The sequence below is a fragment of the Lupinus angustifolius genome, chromosome LG16 (assembly GCF_001865875.1).
Source record: "Lupinus angustifolius cultivar Tanjil chromosome LG16, LupAngTanjil_v1.0, whole genome shotgun sequence".
In the NCBI taxonomy this organism is placed as follows: Eukaryota; Viridiplantae; Streptophyta; class Magnoliopsida; order Fabales; family Fabaceae; genus Lupinus; species Lupinus angustifolius.
The window spans coordinates 5,324,567-5,343,623 of record NC_032024.1 but is presented as its reverse complement, the minus strand read 5'-3'; the positions used below and the strand labels follow the sequence as shown (position 1 = coordinate 5,343,623).

At 33.0% G+C, this 19,057-nt stretch overlaps 2 protein-coding genes across 2 annotated transcripts; both read right to left on the bottom strand.

The window, feature by feature from the left end:
• Positions 105-4,238, bottom strand: LOC109330396 (PITH domain-containing protein 1). Its single transcript, XM_019564588.1, has 9 exons — positions 4,029-4,238; positions 3,861-3,941; positions 3,698-3,747; positions 3,044-3,121; positions 1,828-1,885; positions 1,690-1,739; positions 1,458-1,566; positions 1,318-1,379; positions 105-536 (listed from the first exon to the last, which is right to left on the bottom strand). The coding sequence occupies exons 1-9, from the start codon at positions 4,110-4,112 to the stop codon at positions 494-496; spliced, it is 615 nt and encodes a 204-aa protein (XP_019420133.1). The 5' UTR covers positions 4,113-4,238; the 3' UTR covers positions 105-493.
• Positions 9,030-17,593, bottom strand: LOC109328936 (ABC transporter B family member 9-like). Its single transcript, XM_019562580.1, has 12 exons — positions 17,339-17,593; positions 16,545-16,599; positions 14,587-14,762; positions 13,678-13,899; positions 13,334-13,572; positions 12,559-13,084; positions 12,181-12,454; positions 11,362-11,998; positions 10,809-11,037; positions 10,306-10,572; positions 9,970-10,233; positions 9,030-9,791 (listed from the first exon to the last, which is right to left on the bottom strand). The coding sequence occupies exons 1-12, from the start codon at positions 17,585-17,587 to the stop codon at positions 9,150-9,152; spliced, it is 3,780 nt and encodes a 1,259-aa protein (XP_019418125.1). The 5' UTR covers positions 17,588-17,593; the 3' UTR covers positions 9,030-9,149.

Genomic DNA, 19,057 nt, shown 5'->3' with positions numbered 1-19,057 from the left:
ATGCTTACATAAGATTCTATGTTTTCCCTTATCATATAGTCAAGATATCACATAATTATTCTTTCATTTAAATTGAATACCTTCATATAACTTCTATGAGATAGAACTGAATCAGATTCATTCCTTTTAACAAAAGTCATTGCATCTCAACCATTAGCAATCTGCATCAATTACATTCCAATAAAACTCAAAGGTGACCCTTTTCATTGCTTTTTGACAAAGGAACATATTCTTTCATGGCTGAGACAAAAGTTGATAATGCTAAGGATTTTGATTGTTCAATAAGATACTTAGATTGTTATAATGACACCGTTCATATTCATCATCCAGATCAACAAGTTAGTTGCCACAGAATTCGATCGCAATTTAAACACTCCGGGACCTAAATTATTTCGATGCAATCCGGCTGTATTCTTCTTGTCCTAGAAGGTAGGGTGAAACATGGGGAAGGGGTTGTTGTAATCCTGTGAGGTAATAATATCATTGAAGTTATTCATTCAACATGCGAAAAACCTCCACTGCTTTCGGCACGTGTCCTGCAAAAGAATAAGCTTTGAGAATTAGAAAAGATGAGAAAATCAAACAATGTCAATCTCATTAAGCGCGCAGTTTTAAGCATGGCAGCATGCAAAAATGCAAACTTATGGACACTATATAAGTGAACCAAGAAAATTGGACGAAAGTATGAGTCTTCCTGGGATAGATGCATGAGGCAAAAAGCATTTCATATGGAGATCAATGAATCGTGTAAGCAACACTGAGTGGTGAGCACTATGGTCATGAAGTGCATTTAAATGAATGACAAAGATGATCTATCTTGATTCGGTGCCTCTCTAAACTGACCTAGTGACAGGTGAACCATCTTTTAAAGGTTCTACCAATTAGATTCTTTCAGAGGATTAAAACCAACTAATTGCAGAAGTTATACATAAACTAAGATCAATGAGCCCACAGAAGACAATTTCTAGAGGCCAGCGAATTGCTAATAGGACAAGATCTCATTCTAATGTGTTGCAATCAAGCAAAAAAAAAAAGACATCCCGGTGCACGAGGCTCCTACCTAGTAGGGTCTTTGGAGAGTAAATGTAAGCAATCTTACCCCTGCACGAGGAGAGGTTGTTTGCAGGTGGGACCGTGGGATAAAAAATGCCTAAGGTGAAGAAGTCAAGATAATTTTTCTGTTCCTACCATTTCTCTTAGATGAAATTAAACCTCAAACTTGCTAATCTCCTTGATCCAAACAAATAGAAAGAATATGTATTGGAACATATAAAAATGAAATTGATAATAAAATATCATCAAGAGTTGAATACTTACTTGTGGTCAGAAGGATTTGGCATAATCTCATAAACAATATTAACAACAGCGTCCCTTTTCAGCTACACAATAAACAAGAAAGTTAGTAGTCTGACTAGACTATAAACAGCCAGTAATCATGAATTTAACAGTTAAAGTACCTGAGTGGCTTCGCCTTTAAAGCCAATATAGTGTATTTTAGTAGTGTCACCTCCAAAATTATCAGGAAAGTGCAAGGTAATATTTGCCACACCTTGAAATTTAGAATACCTAACAACCAGATTAATACGTTAAAAAAACGTGATGGCAGGGACACAAGAAAACTCAAATGATACAAAGCACTGGTGCCTGTAGTTAGTGATTGTATTCGTATGTGAAGTACATGATAATTACCTAGTCTGGTATTCCAATTCTCCTTGCATATTCTCAACCAAATCCCATTCCTATAAGACATAAAATGTAATTTGCATATAAGTTGTGATGTTGAGTTTGTCAATTAATTCCTCAAAAACCTTAGAAGGAAAATTATACCTGAACGGCTTGCATGCTTTGTACATCTGAAAAGTCAATGCCATCTCGATTGATAAACCTACATCAAGCTGAAATATTCAGTTTTTGTGCAAGAGAACTGTTGCAATAAAACATAAAACTATTCAAAGTCCAACATATTACAAAAAGGTGATATAGAGTCTATTGACTATAAACGGGATACCAGGAAAATAGATGAAATATGCCATGCTGAACCAAAAACTAGAGTGCATTACCTTAATGTGAAAGTAAGTAACAAGAAAGAGGCGAATAAACATCAATCATTTGTTTCACCTTTCATCGTTTCCCCTGCGACTAAACCCCAGCCCCACTAGATATATAAAAGAATATGATAGTAGACATCCAATAAAGAGGGTCTACATTATGAGGAATAGACAGGACAATAGGAAATTAGAGGCTTGAGACAAGGTCATGATACTAACAAGCATAGCAGAATAATTGTTGGAGATGCAGTTAGTACAGGTAGGAATAACAGGAGGAAGGTAGTTATAAGGAGTGGGGAAGAGGAACTGGGAGTTATCGTGTACTTTGGGGAAACAGTGTGAGGAGAGAACCAGGTCTATTAAATATATGGGGAGATAGAGAAGAGAGAGTTCCATTGTAATCTCTGATTCTGTATCAAAATGATACTGGCCAAATAAAGTTCATCAATCTTTCTCATTTCTGATTGAGTTCTACTAGAAGAAAAAAAAGATTAAAGGATTACGTGAAAAATGCACAAGGAAGCTTATTTTGGTACAAGCATTCACTAAGATAATTGTACTAATCCAACTGAGTATAAGCAACTTGACCATACAAGCAACACATGATATCATTAAGCAGGCAAAAACACAAGTATCAAATAAAAGAAGATGAGGGAAACAATGACATAGAAGATGGCAATCCAAAATAAGTCTGTGCCATATTTCCATGATGAACTTGAGTAATAAAAAATGTATCACAATTGTGGGACAGCAAGGATAATATACATCATAGAAGAAATAGTCCAACAAGTATAATGGTAAATTAACAACAACCATTTAAAACTGAATTGTTACTAATGCTACACAAACAAAAAAATTACAGCTGCAGAGGCTAGTACTTTTCTCTGAACTTAAAACGGAATAATTTTAAGGAATCAGTGCCAAAATTCAGTCGTAAAAGAAACTCAACCAAATAGAATAAATCTGTTTCCAAATTCCAAACCATAACAACTTACGCTCTCATCTTGGAAGGACTTGTACCATCAGCTCCACCAACTATGGATATGCCCTTGATCTTGACATCTGAAGTAAATCTATCTCAGAGAAACATAAAAGATTAAAAGTTCCGTAAGAACTTATAGAATTCCACCTATTATATTAATAACACTATAACACTACAGATACTGCTCCCCCAAAACAACAGACTGCATAGGCTCTAAGGTGCTTGGCAACAACATAATCTGTTTTCTCCAAATATTTTTGGGTGAAAAAATTCTGAATTTCAAACTGAATGTTTGTTTATTAAGAGGTGTTGAAGTAAAAACAGTTTTGTTGCTACTCCAAAATGATAATCTACAGAGGAGGAGGTATTTGACAACATAGGTTATTTTGGTGGGGAAATGTAACAACAAAAAAATTAAGTTGGATTTTTGGACAGTAGAACTATTTGATTATCAAATTAATTTCAAATATGAACCAAACACCCTAAGCTGATCTCATAATCAGATTATTTTGGAATTTGAACCAAACACACCCATCACCCATGTACTAGAAACAATAAAAGCTGATTAAAATGGAAAATAAATAGAAAATTAAACATAACAGATTAAAAATTGAGAAGAGTAAGTTGATCATGTAGTACAAAAGAGTTGAGGGATATAACTACTTACGGAATGAAAACAAGTAACTCAGGATCACCCTCATTGCTTTCCAAATGGTCCTATATCACAATTATCATAATTTATAATAAAATCTTAAAATTTGATTCAAAAGTAACAAACTTTATATATATAAAAGGATCAATGAATGAAAACAATTAAGTTAGTTAATCACCCCAGAAGAATTAAGACGATCTTCCCATGCTTTAAAAACATATTTCACACTTCCTGGAGTTGCTTCATTCAAAGCAGATACCTAACAAATTATTATTAACATCATTGTGTAGAGAATTAAAATTAAAAATGAAAATTTGAAATTGATAAAAATGATGAAAAGAGAAACCTTGGAGAGATCGATGTGTTTGTAGAGAGACCAATTAGAGGAACAGTCATGGTCTTCGCAACTGTGATCATGAACACACGCCATTAAGCTTCGATTGATTGATTTATTGATTCCTTTTCTCTTCGATTTTGGTTTATCCTCTTCTCGCCTTACACTATTTCACTTTCACCAAAACGACATCAAGTTTGTTTTCCCTTATCAAAACGACAAGTGCACTTCATGATTTTTAGATGTAAAGGAAGATAAAGGGGACACCAATTTTTTATTTTAATTTTGGTGTTTAAAAAAATATTCCATTAGTTTAATGATCAGAAACTAATCATATTTTTCACCCTCTCTCATAAACTTTTTTTTTCGTTGAATATATTTTAAGAGAAATTTGGTATCCAAAATTTAGTGTCAACAACATTCTCTTCAATATAATGCTCTTTTTATTAATAAAAGTATTAGTTTAGTTATATAGGGATCTATTAGATCACCAAATAAGTTAAGAGATCAAATATTTGATCATGGTGAATGTTGACATCACTTATTGGAAGAGACATAAAAGAGATTTAGTTTTTTACATACCATTGATTAGCTATTTTCATTAAAGATTAAGTGTTATATTTTATTTTTAGATTTTATTTTAATTATCTAACAATAAAATTTAAAAAAAAATTAACTTATTTATTTTTCTAATGTTTATTAGATCCTAACAATGTTAATTTTTTACAATAATCTAATAAATCTTATATGACTAGTCTTTAATAGCTGAAATATATATTTTTAGCCTAATCTCATAAAATTCATTCTTATTTTGGAAATGGAAATCTTTGGACTTTTGAAAATAAAGGTTTGTATGTTGGAAATGTAAAATTAAAAGGAATTGAAATATAAATGGTGGGGAAGTAAATTCACTAAATTGCCTTAAGGTTTGACTTGACATGAATGTAATAGGATCCAAAATTAAAGGAAACTAGAATATTAAAGACCAAAATAAAAAAAAAAATATGCAAGATGTTACGAATGACCAAGTTCCAAATTTTATTACAACTTCCAATGGCTTATTTATAGGTATGGCATGAAACAATCAACCACTAGCCAAATCATAAACAAATTGTAAGGCTAAAATTCAAAATTAAACTAGAAAGTGCCATTGAGAGCTATTACAATTCGAATTCAAATAAAGTTGCCTAAGTGTTAGATACCAATATCTACATCAAATTCAAATTAAAAACTACCTAAAACCTTGAATCTTCTCTTTCTTCAACCATAACTACTTAATGTGCAAGTGCTACTTTGACAAAAAAATGTTACTTTTATGATATTTGCTATTTTCATATTTTTAAAAGGAGGTTGAATTGTGTAGCTTAATTAAAACATTGTATAAACATGAAACTCCAAATATCCCAATATTGTGTCATTTATATTTTGTTCCATGTGTGTTCTTTGATACTTAAGAATTCTAAGACTTGATTTTCTAACCAACCTCAAATATCAAACTTGAAGAGACTCCTCTATATTAAGATAGACCTTATTTACTTGTTTAAGCTCGAAAATTAGATTGAAAATAATATTTGTGATTAGAAGTATGAAGAAGATAAGTTTAAAACAATACTTAGATACCATAGAAATTTATTAACTTGCTAAAGTATATATTAGTTATAGTGAAACTTGTTATTATGTAGACTGAACATAGATTTTGGTAACATGTGTCAATTTATATCTTCTACTTAAATATCTAACTACAATAATATATCTCCTTAAATTTTCTCATTGTTTGATATATATCTTATTTTTTCTTTTTATAATTTTTTAAAATGAAAACTTTTGGAGGGAAGAGAAATAATATACATGTCAAACAATGAGTGATTTAAGAAGATAAATTATTGTTGAAACTTGATTGTGGGTGTGAAATCTAAAAAACCCTCAAGTTCCACATATAAAAGTTTTGAAAGAAAACTACTTCAAAGTCTCACATTGGAGAGATGAGGAACTTGGAAAAAATATCTAAGTTATAAATAAAAGCTTTCTCCATTCCTATTTTCTTACCCCAAGTTGAATGCGCTTTCATTCAACTTTTTATTTCTCCATCGTATTTTCCGCCGATGCATTTCCGGCAAACTTCTCCCCATTTCTTTCCGTGACACTAAGAATTGGCACAAACAACCAAATTGTGAGGGAAAAGAATTGGCACGAGTAGCCAAATTGTGGGCATTTCGAGAACTGACATTGATAGTCAGTATCGTGGGAAGAGAATTGACATGGGTAGCCATATTGTGGGTATTTAGAGAATTGGCACGAGTAGCCATATTGTGGGTATTTCAAGAATTGGCAGTGTTAGCCATATTGTGAGAATTTCGAGAATTGACACTGATAGCCATATTGTGGTGGGTGTATTTGAGATCGGTTCTTATAGTGCAGCAAGAATTCGATAATAGAGATCTGAGCTGTTTTATCCTGGGGATGGCGTGGTTGATACTGCTTGCACATTTTGGGCACTGCCACGAAACGTCTTAAAGAGAGCGACTTGGTCGTGACTCAGCCAATAAGTATTATTTCGTGTCATTTATAATTGTTGCAAGCTACGGTAACAATAATTTAAGACTGAGATTCGTAGATAATATTAGTGGACTGAACAACTATGACATGAACAAACTATTTCGGTTTGATGGGATAAATTTCAAATGTTAGCAACATAAGATGAAATTTTTCATCATCAGGAAAAAAGTTGCACACGTTTTGAAAATCAATGTCCTAATGCTGCTGAAGAAAGCTGGAAAAAAGAAGAAGGATAAACTAACTATTAATATAGCTCTCTCGAATGAAAATGATTACTTCTATGAATTTCATTCTGAATGAGTTGTCAAATGATATTTGTAATTACTACAAGCCATATATGTCTGCCAAATTAATTTGGTATGCACTTGAGAAATAAAGAAATATGATATTGATGAAGTTAAAATAAAATAAAAAATATGATCTTACCACTACCTCAAGTATCAAATGACTGATAAACCAGTAGAGTCTCAGTCCCGTGAGATACATAGAATTGCTCATGCAATCATTTATGATGGTATGGTCCTAGAGAGTTAAACTCACAGCCTACAAGTATATATTCATTGGATATGTTGTAAATAGTAAGACGTATAGGTTTTACGACCTTAACACAAAAGTGATCATTGAGTCTAAAGATGTTGTCTTCAATGAAGAGAAATTCCTTTTTAAATTGAGGAATAGTGAAGGCACATCAACTAGTCACATACTTGTGATTAGAGATAATGATGGAAAATGAAATGTTTGAAATAAAACCCAGAAGAACTAAGAGAGCAATAATTGTTAGAGAATATAAACCTGATTATATGGTCTATATATTGAAGGATAATTCATCAACTCTCCAAGAAGTTAAGATTTTTTTGGACGTTGATTTGTGGCGAGAAGTCATAAATGATGAGATGGAATATCTAGAGTCGAACAAGAAAGAGACTATGTTAGCTCAATCCACTGTGGAAGTTGAGAGATGATAGCATTAGCAACAACTAATAAACAAGTAAGCTAGTTGAGAAATTTGCTTGCAAAGATTCTCCTATGCGAAAATTGATACTAGTTGTGTTGATCCATTGTGATAGTATCGCGACTATTGCAAAAATTGAGAACCATTTTTATAACGGTAAGAAACGACAAATTTGTCGTAAGCAAAACACCATTAAAGAATAACATGTACGCACTGAGAATAACTTAGCAGATCCTTTGACGAAAGGACTAGCTAGAGAGAAAGTCCATAATACTTCTAAGAGTATGTGACTATTGCCCTTAGAACGAGGATCACTCATGATGGTAACCCGACCTAACTGACTAGAGATCCCAAGAAATAAGTTCAATGAATAATAACAAGTTGTGAAATGATATAATAATGAACATGCTATAAAATTATGAGAAACATGATTCCTACAACATATGTAAGTATGAATTAAACTCTTAATGAGATCTATACTCCAATTGGAGTGGAGTATATTGGCTACAAGAGTACTCTTGATAGACTCACCTACGTGAATGTGAGAGTGGAGGCCGCTTCCTATGAAATTTTGGGGCATAAATTTCTAGAGCGTTCACTATATGGGGTTCAAGTCGCATGACACTTTTGTTTATGCACAATCTTATTGAGACCATAAATATTATCGAAAATCGTTTTTTAATTTCAAGTGGGGGATTGTTAGAACTTGGTTGTGAGTGTGAAATCTAAAAAAAACCAAAGTCCCACATTGGAGAGATGAGGAACTTGGAAAAAATCCCAAGTTATAATGAGGAATGCGCTTTCATTCAACTTTTTCTTTCTCCCTCATATTTTCCGCGGATGCATTTCCGGCAAACTTCTCTCCCTTTCTTTCCGTGACACTAAGAATTGACACATTGGCATAGACAGTCAAATTGTGGGAATTTTTAGAACTAACACTAGTAGTCAGCATCGAGGGAAAAGAATTGGCACGGGTAGCCAAATTGTGGACATTTCGAGAACTGAAATTGGTAGTCAGTATCGTGTGAAGAGAATTGGCACGGGTAGCCATATTGTGGGTATTTAGAGAATTGACACGAGTAGTCATATTGTGGGTATTTCGAGAATTGACACGAGTAGCCATATTGTGGGTATCACGAGTAGCCATATTGGTTGATAGTCTGCTTGCACATTTTGGGCAGAGCCACGAAACGTCTTAAAGAGAGCGACTGGTCGTGATTCACCTATTATTTCGTGTTATTTATAATTGCTGCAAGCTATGGTAACAACAGTTATCTAATGAAACAACGAGATACTTAATTCTCTTTCCATAACACTAAAATAACATTCTACAAATTTTGAACAAAAATTCAAAGGAAACTATAAAAGCAATTATAATGAGAAAATTTTAACTAGACCAAGCTAGTTATTTGCTGTTCGTGGTTTCACAGTAAGCAAATAGTTATTCACACGCTGTCTCCTGTGTCATCACATGTTTTCATTATGTTTTCATTAGCATGAGACAGTATTTAGGATAACAGGTCTTTGTTCCGTGATCTATTGTAATTATTAATCGGCATCAGAAAATTTTACAAACTTCTAAGAAGCTAGTGTCTTGTCTCTTGTTGTTTAGAAGAAATCTCATCTCATGATGCACTCTTATGTAGAGATACCATTGAAGCATAAACTCCATCATTAATCTCGATCAATGCATCATGTCTTCCCTTTTCAGCAACTACACCATTCACCAGCACTGCAATGATATCAGCCCCTTTAATTGTCGTAAGACGATGAGCTACCACGACAGTAGTTCTGTTAACACTAACTCTATCTAGAGCATCTTGAACTATATGCTGTGACTCTTCATCAAGTGCACTTGTTGCCTCATCAAGCAAAAGAATTTTCGGGTGTTTAAGCATAGCTCTTGCGATGGCGATGCGCTGCTTTTGTCCACCCGATAATTGTGTACCTCTTTCTCCAACACAAGTGTCATAACCATTTGGAAGATAACTTATGAACTTGTGTGCATTTGCTGTTTGTGCTGCTGCTACTATCTCTTCTTCGGTCGCGTCTTCTTTGCCATATGCTATGTTGGAGCGAATGCTTTCATTGAAAAGAATAGGCTCTTGACCAACCAAACCCATTTGTTGCCTTAACCAACTTAGTCTGAACTTTCTGATATCCACTCCATCTAGTAGTACTAGTCCTGAATCAGGATTGTAAAATCTCTCTAAGAGGCTTATAATTGTTGATTTTCCGCAGCCACTTTCTCCAACCAATGCAACAGTCTACATAAACATATATCAGCAATGTTATTATTCACTTAGTCTCCAGAAAATAACAGAAAAACTTAGACAGAAAAGACCACATTGCTTTTCATTATGTGTCAGTGTTTTATGTACAAGTCTTTATAAACAAGAAATAGAATGAAAGTAATGTAACCTTTAAGAATTATTGAATGATTACCTTTCCAGCTGGGATTTTTAGGCACAAATCTTTTAAAATTTGAATATCAGGCCTTGTTGGGTATTTAAAGCTGACATGTTGAAGTTCAATATCACCAGTAACAGTTTCTAGTGTTGTACCCTCAGTGCTGCTGGAATCAATCTCTGGTTTTCTGTCAAGTATATCAAATATTGAAGCAGCAGATTCTTTGGCCTTGTTAGTGTCTGATGCCAAGGAACTAGTCTGAGAAACACTGATTGCGGTCACTGTTAACGAAATAAAAACCTGCACAAGATATCTAGTTAGAACCTGACCAAAAGAAACATAGGCATCCAAAGGTGATTGCCTTAGTTGTACCTTGAAAACCTCGGGAAAGGTTGCTTTCCCATGTTGCACAAGAACGGATCCTATGTAGAAACAGAACGCATTTGTGCAGTACATAGCAAAATAGGAGAAACCAAATCCTATACCACTAATAAGCCCCAACTTAACACCTTGTTTTTCGGGACCTATGCATTTACTCGTATACATATCCATCACTTTTGGTTCAGCGCAAAATGCTGCAACGGTTCTGATGCTACCAACAGCATCATTTGCCACTTGACTTGCTTCTTCATACTTCACCTATACAGGAAAAAAGATTCTCATCATGTCTCCACAGTTCATTATTGCATTGGTAGAATAAAAAAGGCGGCTCAGTGCATGAGGACATATGCAGCCTTATATTTGCAAGCGAAGAGATTATTTCCAGATTTTGAATCCATAATATCTATGTCACAAGGAAAACTACCCTACCGTTGCACTGAGGCTCACCCATTGGTAAAATAGGATTGACAAAGTTGAGAGTAACTAAGGCTAACCTTAGCGTCGTCACTGAATCCTTTTAGAAACCTCATCTGAAGGACTCCTTGAACGAGGATCACGGGTGACACAGCCAATACTATAAAAGCGAGAATCCAATTAGCCGTGAATGCTATAACTAGACCTGCTGTGATTGTTGCTGTGTTTTGCACAATGAGTGCCAAGGTGTTCCCAACAAGAGTTTTCACTGTTGAAGCATCAGTAGATAACCTTGCACTAACTGCACCACTGCAAAATAATTGATCCATATCTCTTAGTTTGATTAGTAGAAGTAATCAAATCATGATAGTAGGGTCTTGCTAAGGAAGTAAGTTTTTATTGAGAAATTAAGTACACCACTTTTAGCTACCATTAAACATGTCACATGTCTATAAAAAATGTCTTTTGTAATTACTTAACATGTTCCTTAAAGGCAGTAAATAGGATTTTCCTTAAGATTCATGCTACACCATTCTGTCAAAAATTCTGGCATAAAAACTCTAGCTATCTAGCAGTTCTAAACAATTATTGTTTCTTTCCTTCTGATGTAAGTAAACTATGTTGTTAACAAACCTTGAATTGGAAGGATAATCAAACCAAGTGATTTCTTGGTGGACAACCTTTTCGAATGTCAATGATCGAATTCTTTCTATAAGTCTTCCACCAGCAATCCCAAAGAAGTAATTCATAGTTGGTAAGGCCACCAGAGAAACAAAACCCAAACCCATATATATAAGTGCCCAAAAAACTGAATCTTTCCTCAGCTGCTTTGGAGGTTCAAAGAACATAGTAATTGCTGATGAAATCAAGAGGCCAAATACAGGGAACACTACACCTTGTACTGCTGCACCAATTGATCCAAGCACTAAGAAAGGAATCTCAGGCTTGTTCAAATAGGCCAAGCGTTTTATAGAAAACTTTTTGTGACTCACATCATGAACTTCACTTTTTTCAATATCAAAATTTGCTCTTTCTCCAGACTGATCTACCACACTTTGATAAGGAAGAATACTGCTGAATGACAGAGAGTGTCTACTCCTTGATGAACCTCGGCTATTCGATCTACTTGTGTGACTACCTGAATTAAAACTATTATTTGGCTTATCTGCCTCGGAATTCTGGATTGCTTCACCTTCCTTTTCTCCTTCTTGTAGACGAATAAGCTGAGAAAAAGCACCCTCGGGATCCTTGGTTAACTCATCATGAGTTCCTGCATAGAAAATAAAAATGTGAGTGTGAAAACCTTGCTCCAAGAAGTTCTAAAAAAATTTTGTTTCATTTTTTGTAGGTTACTTAATGTGATGGCTTAACATGTTATAATAAATGTATCAGAACTATTTTTGATAAAAAGGAAAGCTGAAAAAGTTGGTTCAAGTATGCATAAACTATAACCTTGTTCCACAATTTTTCCTTTATGAACCACTGCTATGGTGTCAGCATGTGTAATAGTTGTCAAACGATGTGCGACAACTACAGTAGTCCGGTTTGACATAACTCTCTCTAACGCTTCTTGAACAATACGTTCAGACTCAGCATCCAATGCACTTGTAGCTTCATCAAGAAGAATAATTCTTGGATTCTTCAAAATAGCCCTTGCAATAGCAATCCTTTGCTTTTGCCCACCAGAAAGTTGAGCTCCATGCTCTCCTGCCATTGTGTCAAGGCCCTGAAACAGAAATCATATACTTCAATAACTTATTCTTCAAAATCAGACTCTTAACTTTTAACAAAAAAATCAATAACAAAGTACTGAATATTTATTATATGCACCTGAGGAAGCTTGTCAATGAACTTTTTGGCATTAGAAAGTGTTATTGCTGTATTAATCTCTTCATCAGTTGCACCTTCTTTGCCATATGATATGTTCTCTCTGATACTGGCTGCAAACAAAACAGGCTCTTGACCAACAAGTCCAATCTGTTCTCTAATCCATCTAACTTGAAACCTTTTCAGATTCAAACCATCTATGAGTACTTCTCCAGCATCAGGATCATAGAATCTTTCTAACAAGCTTATTACAGTGGACTTTCCACTTCCACTTTGGCCTACTAATGCAGCAGTTGTACCACTTGGAACATATAATGAGAATCCAGCAAAGATTTTCTCATCTGGCCTTGCAGGATAACTGAAATGAACATCTCTTAGTTCAATATCTCCCCTTATGTCTTCCAATACAACACCTTTTGTGTCATAAGCATCAATTTTGGGCTTTCTTTTGATTGTGTTAAACATTTTATATGCTGCTGCTTGTCCTGCTGCAAATGCATTAAGGCTTGGGGATGTTTGACCAAGTGACCTGAGAATGTAAAGAAAAAGTTAAGTCAACCAAGTTATGTGCGTTGGTCTAGTGGTGTAAGACCTCACTCGTTACTCAGGCCGACCAAAAGATCAAAGGTTCGATTCCTGTGAGCGATACTTGCCGGGAAGGGCAGACACACACCCCGAAAGGGATTAGTTCCTTACCCATAGGGTGACGAGATACCCTTGGTTATACAAAAAAAAAAGCAATACATCAATTCTCAAGTACCATGCATGTTTCACTTACATTCCACCTGTCATAAGAGATATGATTATATTCATGACAGTTCCACCATTGTATCCTTTCTCAATGATCAATTTGGAACCATACCACACGGCAAGTCCATAGGTGCTATAAACAATTAACAAGAGTACTCCCATTCCTATCCCTGAAGCCAACTCTTGTTGAACCATTGTATTATAAGCATCTTTTAACTTGATATTATACATTTCTATGGCTTTTTTCTCCCCAGTGAAAGATGCAACCTGATCAAGTTTCATAAATAAATCAAAGAATATGGTTAGACATAAAAGTAAAATTGTAAAACCAACTTTAGTAAATGTTGATTAGAATTGATATTTGAGTCTTACTGTTCTAATGGCTCCAACTGTTTGTTCAACAACATTTCCTGCTTTTGCATAAGCAATTTGGCCTCTACTTGACATTTTAGACATCATCATGGACATGGTTCCTCCAACAATGATGACTAAAGGTATACATGCAAGCAAAACTACAGCCATTTCCCATCCTTTTATGAAGGCAATAACAAAGCCACCAATAAAAGTTGAAGCAAGTTGTATAAACTTCCCAACCTGTCAATAAGTTCTTGTCAGTTCTATTGTTTTTCTATAGAATTTTTGGTTGCATTCATATCAGAGAGCTAATGACATATCCTCTCATACGCCGATACCGATATGAGTATTGAATAAGATACATATCTGATACGTGATATATATTCTTGAAATGTTTGGGATACTCATAAAACAAAATGAATATCACATTTTCATAAGAAATCATTGTTTATTGCCCACAAATATGAATAATATTGATATTGTTTAATCCTTTCATCATTATGTAGATGTATTTCTTCTTCCTTCTCTATACAGTAAACATGTTTTATCTTTTCTCTCAATCTGGAGTTCCACTTGACAAATAAAATGTTATGTTTCTCTTTATACTTTTCTTTCTGTCTTTCTTAAAATGTTTTTATATGATAGTTTGGTGTCTGGATATGTATAAGAAAAATACTTAAGGGTATCTGAGAATATTGAAAGAGTATCATATTTATAATTATTACATGTCTCACTGCACCTACCTACACTTCAAATATATATGCTTTGCCAAAATAAACATTTCATGTGTGCACAAAATAAACTTATGTTAAATTACACTCCTTATCTATACACATACTTCAGGTTTGACACTAAAATGATAATCAGCAATTTTATTTGTACAATAATTGAAATGCTATGAAACTTAGTGTTGAGGAGCTTATTTACCTTTTCTCCCATGGCATCTTGAATGAGAATGGTGTCACCAGACATTCTCCCAATAACCTCTCCAGTTGTTGTTTCAGTGTCAAAGAAAGCAATGTCTTGTTTCAATATAGTATTCAAGTACAAACTACGGATCCTAGCTGCTTGTCTTTCTCCTGTTACCATCCAGCATGATACCTCTGCAATGTTTCACAAAATTATCAATGACCCTCTTATAATCATAATAATGTTTCAAATAATTAATACACTTCTTTTCTTTATTTTGCATCCGTTAGTTTTTGTTTCAGAGTATGGTTTTTGAAGGGAAGGGATGGTGAGAAAGATTTAGAGGATTTTTCAAGTTTCTAAAATATTCTATGGGTCTATTCTCATAGTTCTCTTAATTTAGAGTTTTTGTAGAGACAAATTTAATATTTGAAAGAGGTTGACCTCCTTGCTTCTCTCATGTTACCATTCAGTTGTTGCTGAGCTCCCTTTCTCCTCCGTCCATAGAGACAAAAATGTAGAACCGGCGCCAACAGTTCATCATGGACTCACTGAACCGAAATCACTAACTAATATTAATAGAATAGAAATCGATTTGTCTTTTCTATACTCTACCCGGTTTCGTTGCTACCGTTGTGCTTTACACAATCATTGGATCATATGGATACTCTTTAACCCAACTTAGGTAATTGAAAGAATCTCGAACATCCACCTAAGCACGAAAGTGAGGCGTAAACCTTTTCTTTGAGATAAATAATCCTTTCGGTCTAATTTCAAATGTGAAGTAAGTCTTGGTATCTTATTGGTGAAATTGACTACTTGAAATTCAACCGAATGTGAGTTTTTTTTCATTCTTTTTTTTCTTGAAATAATTAGTATAAAATATTTGTTTACTATAAAAAATTATATTATTATTTATTTTTCATTGTTAATTACATTTTTAAAGAGAAAATAAATTTTCATACTTCCAAACAAAAAGGGGAGACCAACAAGACATTAGTCTAATAGTGTAAGGCCCCACTGAATCCCGAAGGTATATGGTTCGATTCATGAGAATGACATGTCAAAATATCCATTCAATTCAACACAAGAGCACCACACCAAGCATAATCAAAACTGTGACAATAATCTTAATCAACAGAAGATTAATGAGCAGAGTTTTGAAGATGATGCTTCTCATATTCTCATCAATAAAGCCACTACTAATAAAGCATGTAAAGCAAGAATCAATCCTATTGATTCTGATGGTTAGGAGATTCTTATTAAATATCAAGCAGAACATCAATGCAGTCTCATATCCCTTTTATCAAGCAGAGCACCAATGCAGTCTAGTTTGCTTGTAAAACAAGAATCTCTTAGCATGTGTTTTGTTTGGATTCCTTTTCTGTTATTAGTAAATAAGCTAAGTTAGTTTTGATTCTGTTTTAAAGGATGGCTTTGCTCTTCAGCCTATATATGTAATCATACTCTTTTTCTTTTTGTATCAAGGAATTGAATATAGAAGTTATATTTTTCTTTCTTCTACTTCAGTCATCTCTTTCTTCCTTCGACTCTTGCTTTGTTCTTTTGTGTTCATCATCATCATGAGATATCATGTTTCAAGATGACATTTGTTAAAAGAGGTAGTCATGAACCCGGAAGAGATTAGTTCCAATAAAATTCTTCTGTTGAAACTAAGTTATTACAAACTAATAAAAAAAACTTGAGACCATATTAAATAACTTAAGGGCTTATTTGAACTATAAATGACTTATAAGAGCAACTTTAAACTTTTGGTGCTCTTGTCTATAATTTATAATTTTGTTTGTGTATTGCATTAGTTTTAGCGCATAAACATAACAGTAATTTCCACAAACAGAACAAAACTTTTTCTCTTCTCTTGTTACAATGAAATTATAAAAATATTTATCAAGAGAAGGGTATATATAGTAGTCTATAAGAAATAAATAGGGATAGAAAATATTGCACTATCTTACGTAAAAAGGAGGAAATTCCAATCCCAATAGCCAGGTAAACAAATAACAATGAAACCTGAAAGAAATTTGAAGGCACATATATAAGTTATTTTGCATTAACATAATTTTGTGTTGAAAATGCAATCATTATTCATTACCATGTATCTAGGATGGGATCACATGTCCCACTTGATGTACCAAGTCAATCAGAGAGCTTCATTCATTTAAAAAGAAAAATTATAAAAACAGAAATTAATATTTTAATATTATTTTGTGATGTTTGATTGATCTGGGGCAGGAGACAGAAAAACTGTAGAACATGTGATCGTTGTCCATGTATCCAAGGCATGCATGCACAAAATAACTAATTTTTTCTCCATTCATCAACTATAAGTAACAAGAAACAATAGTAGAAACTTCATTTATTTTTTTATCTAAATGTTAATATATTATTTGTTGTAGATGAAACTCAAATCTTCAACCAGCTCCTTCATTTCACTTATTCTCTTTGACTATTAAACCAACTTATAACTTCATTTATTATTTATTTATTTTAAATTTGCTATGAGTAAGAATAGAACTTACAAACTCTTTTATTTCATTCTTTAAATTCCTTCATTTTAACTATTAGATCAACTTGTGACTCCCAACTTCATTTATTTTCTAAGAAAATATTTTTCAACTCGTGACTTCATTATCACTAAACAAACATTAGTGTTGGACCGAGACTCATCCGCCTTAAGTAAAATTAACCCTAGATCAGGAAAGAAGAAGAAGAAAAGCAATAATGGTACATGCATGCATTATAACTATACCTTAGAAACTTCATGAGTCATATGTGCTGGATCTGTTATACCAAATGTGTTAATGAGCCTCCCAAAAACCATAATCATGATAGGATTAGCCAAGCCATTAGCCATGGAAAAGACAGTGCCTATGATCATGAGTGTAACGTCAAGTTTATCAGCAAAAGTGAAGAGCTTGAAGAAGGAAACTTTCTGGGTAGCTTTCTTTTTTTCATCTTTTGATGATGATGGTGGTGTTTCCTTTGTGTTTTGTTCCATGCTGCTATGAAAAAACAAAGTATAGAGAAGGAGTATATTATAATTATTTATAGCTATATAGGTCATGTATAATAAAAGTATAATATGGGAAAATAAATAGATTAATGATATAATAAAGTTCAGGTGATGTGATACTCTATACCTATCTGAATGAATTCAAGATATAATATCCTTATAACGATATATAGTAATAATATCTAACTATTCAAAAGAGAGAAATGCATGGTTCAATATTCTGGTTTGTTTTTTTATATATAAAAAATAAGGTAAATAAGTAAAAAGAAATGTTAAGATAAAAGCTTTACTGGCCTTCTAGAATAAGCTTAATTTAATATGAACGGTATTAATGATTATGTACTTTAAAAAGGAATATTTATTTTTTGAAGGGTAAATATTAGTATGTTAATATTTTATTATAGTTATTTTTTTATTTTTTATATTTATTATGGGTCAGAGTGAAACTATCATGATGAATTTAACATTATCTAACTATTCAAAAGGGAGAAACGCATGGTACATGTTTCTGGTTTGTTTTACCTGTATAAAAAGTAGGGTAAATAAGTAAAAAGAAAATGTTAAAATAAATTTATTGGCCTTCTAGAATAAGCTTAATTTAATATTAACGGTATTATTACCTTAAAATGGAATATATGTTTTTTTTTTTTGTTATTTTGTTGTAGGCGAGATTAAAATTGAACCCTAAATCTTCTTCCTTTCAACTTTTCACCTTAACTATTAAGTTACTTTATAATTTTTTATTTTATTTTTAAATATGTTATAAGTAATACTCGAATCGTAACTTTATTCATTGTATTCTTTAAATTATTCTTTCTAATCATCATATCACACTCTATGCTATATATTTATCTTTTAAATATGTTGTGAGTATTTACAATGAAAGCTTCTAGTTGATAATTAGATGTAAGTGAGACAAAATGCATTTTTCAATAGGGATAGTAAAATTATCCGACCTATGGATACTCGTCAAAATACTCATAATAAGTACTCACAAAAATAGCGTATGGTAAAATGGATATCATGATACTCACCCATGAGTACCTGCATATATATTTTGATTAAATATTTTATATATTTTATACTTATTATTATTATTTTAACATTATATTTTGTCTATTTTATTATTATTTCGTAATAAATTTTAGGGATTAGACTAAAATCATAAAATTATCATATACATATCATATTCATCGAGTAATAATTATTTTTATACATTGATTATTATAAAATATAATTAAAATTGAATACTTGATTGGGTACCCACATATATTCATTATCCGTAGGTACTCATAAATAGTACAAATATAGGTATAGGTACGCACTACCCATTCCCAACGGCCCGTTACCATCCATACTTTCAATTCATGAATATCATTGATATGGTATTAATATAAACTTAGACTTTAAAATTTCGACTATTATCCATTATAATTAGGGATGACAAGAGGGTTG